This window comes from Elephantulus edwardii, unplaced genomic scaffold (genome assembly GCF_000299155.1).
Source record: "Elephantulus edwardii isolate Elephantulus edwardi_28Jun2011 unplaced genomic scaffold, EleEdw1.0 scaffold00037, whole genome shotgun sequence".
Classification (NCBI taxonomy): Eukaryota; Metazoa; Chordata; class Mammalia; order Macroscelidea; family Macroscelididae; genus Elephantulus; species Elephantulus edwardii.
Genome location: NW_006399787.1, coordinates 6,685,161 through 6,690,994, shown reverse-complemented (window position 1 = coordinate 6,690,994; position 5,834 = coordinate 6,685,161). Strand labels below are relative to the sequence as shown.

General features: G+C 38.0%; 1 protein-coding gene across 1 annotated transcript in view; it reads right to left on the bottom strand.

Annotated features, from left to right (window-relative positions):
* The window catches only part of SNW1 (SNW domain containing 1), a 45,850-nt gene that overhangs the window by 16,123 nt on the left and 23,893 nt on the right, over positions 1-5,834 (bottom strand). The window contains exons 3-5 of the mRNA XM_006884643.1: positions 3,884-4,045; positions 208-303; positions 4-110 (exon numbers count right to left, since the gene is read on the bottom strand). Of these exons, the coding sequence (XP_006884705.1) occupies positions 4-110; positions 208-303; positions 3,884-4,045 (365 nt within the window). The remainder of the gene's footprint in view (positions 1-3; positions 111-207; positions 304-3,883; positions 4,046-5,834) is intronic.

Genomic DNA, 5,834 nt, shown 5'->3' with positions numbered 1-5,834 from the left:
TACCGGATGTACTGAGCAGGAGCCAGTTTATCAGCTGCTCGAACCGGCATAGCTGCAGCCACCTTCTGCGATACAGATTTTTCCAAGGCGACTCTTGTCTTTTCCGTTATCTAAAATCAGAAAAATCACATTGAGTGGGTGGTATGGAAGCCAACAATGTAAAATGTTAACTAAACAACAATTACATATATTTCAGTTCCCAGTTACCTCTTTGATGGCTTCTTCATCAGGTCTTTGCAGGTCTGGGTCATCTGCATTCATAACTTCCTTGGGAACCAGGTCAGTGTACTTGCTGTAAATGACCTAAAATGTTTAAACACAGGGAGAGATTGAGAGCAAGCAGCCCGATTAAGTCATCTCAGAAGTTACATGCCCTCTCGGCACACTTACAAATTGAGGCCACAGATTTTATTTCCTTTTTCTAAAGGACACTTAAATTTGAAAATGCAAAGACGTCTAAAATATAAACACAAATTGCTGCCTTAGCTATTTGCATTAATAATTTTCCCTTGACCCTATACGTTTACATTATTTGAGATTTTCTAATCAAGTCTGTATCCAAATAAATTGTGCCAACAAAATCTTATGCATCAATGATTGCTATTTTTGAGACTCACTAGGACTTGAAATTAATGATGATATAAACTGCCTATAGCATCATTATCTTGGATTACAAGCTCATCAGAATTTAAGTCAGGTTATCAAATAATTTCCAAATTCAGTGGGACTGGAAAATTTCAATGACCTTCCCTCAATTATAATGTTTCTTTTCTGGCATCAAATCTATTCATAGGCTTAAAAAAAAAAGAGCATGTGTCACAGTTAAAAAACTTTCTTCTTTGGAAAAAAAACAAAACAAAACAAAACCACAAACCCAACCCCAAGATACATTCTTTAGACACAATTTTACCCTAATTTATACTGTAGTCTGATTTCTACCATGGTTCAACATGTATTAATTGACCCCAACACTGTAGGCCTCTGAAAAAGTAATTATTTCTTGCTTCCTTTTGATCTATTCCACTTACATATATATTTTAATAAAATTTATGTAGGCAGATTTAAAAATAAAAGTGGTAAAGGAATATAACAAACTTTCTAGTCTTTGCTGTTTTAGGAGGATTCACTGATCTTAGCTATTTGCGATACAAGTTAGAAATGTAAAAGAAAACAAAATTGCTAGGCATTCAATATTTTTTAAAAGTTATCTCAGAAGAAAATGGTTTACTATCATAAGTCAGTCTTTCATTGGTAACTGTACTCTAACTACAAGTTATTTCTTAAAATAGTTTCAAGGAAATGAACAATTTTCCTAAGTTCCATTTTGCACCAGAATAGAAACTCTACAGAAATTAATACCAAGGCTATGAAGAGTTAACCACTTTTACACAGAAATCATTATAGCAAGAGATTCTAAGTAAATGGCTCCCTGGTAGTCATAGATGCCCAGCATCAAGTCTCAATACTAATTTAGCAGACAAGAGTCATTTGCTGCTTCTTATTTGGGTATTCCAAAGTTAATAACCCTTTAAATGAGCATCAATAAGATTCTAGCATCTCACAAAGCTGACTGAAGGACATCTGAAGAGCAGGAGTCCTCCATGGTAATTAACTATATTATCCAAGAACCAAAAAACACTGAAAAAACTTAGCACATGCTAAGAGGCAAAAGGCTTGGAAAGGGTTATCTAAAAAAAACATAACATGTATGAAAGGTATCAGGAGCTAAAATGAGCTTTGTGAACAAGATATAACAATAATTCATCTGCAAAACAGGTATTTTTTAAAAACAACAATATAAAAATCCAGATATTTTCCTTATTACTAAAAGGAGGCGAAGAACTGGATGGACTAAAAGGCTATATTTAGTTCCAACATATTTACCATTCCAGACACAGAAGGGAAACATGACCTTTTTGACTTACCTACTTTGTAAGATCATACAAATGGGTAACAATATAGAATTTATTTTGAGATCAGCTTAACACTATTTTGGGGGGCTTACGGGGAAGGTAAGAGCAGGGGACAACTCTTTGATAATATTATGTACACAGTATATCCCATCTAACTATTTTGGGGGGTGGGGGGGAAAGCATATACCAAGGCCTTTTATTTCAAGATTTATCACTCAGGTCACTTTTTTTTTTTTTACACAAAAGCATTTAGTTTTAATTAACATTTACTTCAAGAAACCTCTTCTATCTAACGCTGCACCATCATTAAGTATGACATATCATTGCTGTTATGTGCTGGTAAGTCGGAACAGACTCATAGCTGACCCTTCAGTGGGTTTTCAGAGGCAGTAAATCACACGCGCGAAGACGGTTCATCTTTCTCTTAGACAGCAGCTGGTGGATTTGAATTTGAACTGTGTGCCTTTGGTATGGCAGTGCAGCTTCTTACCACTAGGCCACCAGAGCTCCCTATATACATGGATTATTTACTTTTTACATGTTGTTTTCGTTGTTATGCACCATCGAGTCAGAACCACTCATAACTGACCCTCCAGTGGGTTTTTAGAGGCAGTTAATCAGGAAGAGATGGGCCAGCTTTCTCCCATGGAGAAATGAAGGTGGAAGAGAAAAAGCAATTTCCCCCCAGTATATTTAAATAGACAGGGGAGTCAGAGCTAAGACAGAGGACAAAAGGACTAGGAGAACTGATAGACACTAAAAGGGTTTGTTGGCACTGATAGAATCCAGCCGAAACTGGAGATAAAAATTTGTCTGAACATCCTGGCTGTTTCCCCAAGAAAGCTCAGCAGCCATAATACAAGGAGAAAGAACAGCTCATCACTATTGTTACTTGAAGGTAAATGAAAAGGTTGAGGGGAGGGTGGTGAGGTGGGAGATGGAGAAAGAAAGGCACAAAGGATAGACTCTGAAGGTTCTCAGGCGTTTTCCCCAACATGTTCAATTCTGAAGAGGATTTTTATCTCCGTTCACTATATTTTTACTTGTAAGGAAAAACACCCCAGATCATCTTAAACATAATCCCTTGGCTCTGTAGCTGCTCTGTAAGGAGATTATTTTACATATATTTTATGATTACTTTGTAAGCAGGTCCATCTCAAACTTGAGTGGCAAATGACCATTTTCTATTTAATGAGGAGCTAAAGAAATTTCTGTAATTTAACTATTAACACTCAACTATTAAAATAATGAAGGATTCAAATAACTACTACACAGCAAAAAAAATCAGCAAAAAACCAAGGGGCCCTGGAGGTACAAGGCTAAATGCCTGACTACTAACTAAATGGCTCGTCTCCTGAACTCATCAGCTGCCCTCTGGGAAAACAATGTGGCAGTCTGCTTCTTGGAAGATTTACAGTCTTGGAACTCCACGGGTGAGTGCTGTCTGAACTGACTGAAAGGCAACAGGCTGGCTGGTTGGTTTTGATAAAATTAAAAGTTGACTTTTTAGTGCCGGAATTGTAAATGCTGAAAGAGCTGCTACCACTTTTGGAATGTGGTAGCCACAAAACATTTAAGTTTCAAAATGTAAAACATATATATATGTTGTTGTTAAGTGCCGTCAAGTGGCACTTATGAGTCGCTATGAGTGATTCATAGCGACCCTATGAAGGAGAGTCCTCAACACTTGGGTGTCTCTCATCCTTTCTCCAGGTTCACTGGGTTTCTGGAGGCAAGCTATTACAGAAGTAGATGCCACTCTTTCTTTCATTCATATATATATATATATATATATATATATAAATAGATGCATACAAACTATCAAAAATTTAGAGTGTTCTAATGTAAAAGTTACTGCTAGATACCAAAGTTAATCAAAATATAGTTCCATGCTACTTTTGACAGAAATGAATTGACAAAGAGCACTTCAAGTAATATATTCATCAATTAAAGAAAATTACTGAGATTACCTTGTCTTTTGACTGTCCTTGTCGAGCAATTGCATCATACTTAATTTTTCCTTCAGCGTCCACCTGAATGGCCAGTGCATTGGAAATTTTTTTCTTTCGCCCCATATCCAGTGGATACTGGGCCACATGGATCTCTGGAAAAGCACCTCCATCTCCAAAATCCTATATATTTTTTAATAAAGGGAAAGAAAATAGTAATGTGAGACCTGAAATATAGTCATTCAACAAGTATTTACCACATATTTACACTAAATGTTAGTTGTTATGTGCTATCCAGTTGGAAGTGACTCAATGCTGACCCTCCAGCAGTTTTTAAGACAGTAAATTGCAAGAACAGTTTATCTTTCTCCCACAGAGAAGCTGGTGGATTCTAATCACTTTGATACGGAACAGACCCAGAGCTGACCCTCCGGTGGGTTTTCTGAGGCAGGAATCGCGTGGGAAGAGATTGCTCATCCTTCTCCTGTGGAGCAGCGGGTGGATTTGAACAACATATCTATGAGATTGCAGTACAGCTTCTTATCACTAAGCCATCAGTGCTTACTAGTGCGCCACCAGAGCTCCATAAATGTTAGAGATTCAACAACAACAAATCCCAAACACATGTCTCTGATACTATGGAATTCATATTCAAGTGGCAAAAAAAGGTAAATGAACATTGTGTAAGTAATATAAAGGCAATAAGAGGTTGGAATAGGGGGGCTGAGACTGCCTTTGTGAAAAGGTAATTTTACGGATCAAGAGTCCAGTGGAGCTGGAGCTTAATGAAGATGAGAATGGAGGTGATGATGCAAAAAACTGTTATTGTAGAATAAGTATAAGGATCCAGGAAGGGTGGGAGAGGCTGGAAGCAGAGGGATGTGGATGTGCAGGGGGAAGAGGGGATTAATCATTGGGTTGCACAATTTGATGGGTTGGAGGGGTGAGGGAAATTGAAAGAATTTGTTCAAATTTGTATTTGAATTTTGTAAATAAAGTAGTAGAAAAAAGAAAAATGATAGGCAGAAATGACAGTGTCATACGGACAGAAAAATCATCAAGGGACTTTAGAGGTAAGAAACTGAATTTTATACACATGGCAGGAAGAAAATGAAAAAAAAAAAAAAAAAAGTTTAAAACAGGGGAAAGATTTTAGTTAGCATCCACCCCCACACCGAGGATAGGAACAGGTATAGGTATGGTAGAATTGTTTTCTTGGAATCAGATTTCAGTATGAAATCTTTTTTCCTTGTTGTTGTTAGGTGTCATCAAGTTGAGTAGGACTCACAGCAATTCTATGAACAGATGACCTGAACCCTAACCCCTAATTATCATATCTGACACACTTGAGCCCACTTATGAAGTTATCATGTCAGTCTATCTCATTGGGGTCCTTCCTCTCCTTAGCTGACCATTCATTCATCTTTCCAAGCATGAAGTCCTTTTGGAAGGAAAAGCCTCACCTACCTACATGTCCAAAGTATGAAAGACAAAGCTTTGCCATCTTTGTCTCCAAGAAGCATCCTGATTGCACTTTCCCCCAAGATCTATCTGTTGGTTCTTTTTGCAGTCCATGAGATATTCAGTACTCGTTTTCAATACTACAACTCAAAGGCATCAATTCTTCTGTCATCCTTATTCATTGTCCAGCTCTCTAATGCATAGAAAGGGACTGAGAAAACTATGGCCTGAATCAGGCACACCTTACTCTTCAAACTGAAACCTGGATCCTGACGCCTGGGCAGAGGTCTCTAGGCAGGGACAGTAGAGGGTCCTGAGCATGGGAGTAGAGGCCTGCCAATGATGAGGTGGGAACGCCAGGCCCCACCAGGATCCAGAGAATGTCTTCACTGTTGTTGTTATGTGTCATCAAGTTGCCTGCGACTCATGTTGTTGTGTTGTTATGTGCCGTCAAGTCGTTTGCAACTCATAGCGACCCTATGTACAACAGCCCTAAACCCTGCTGTATTCT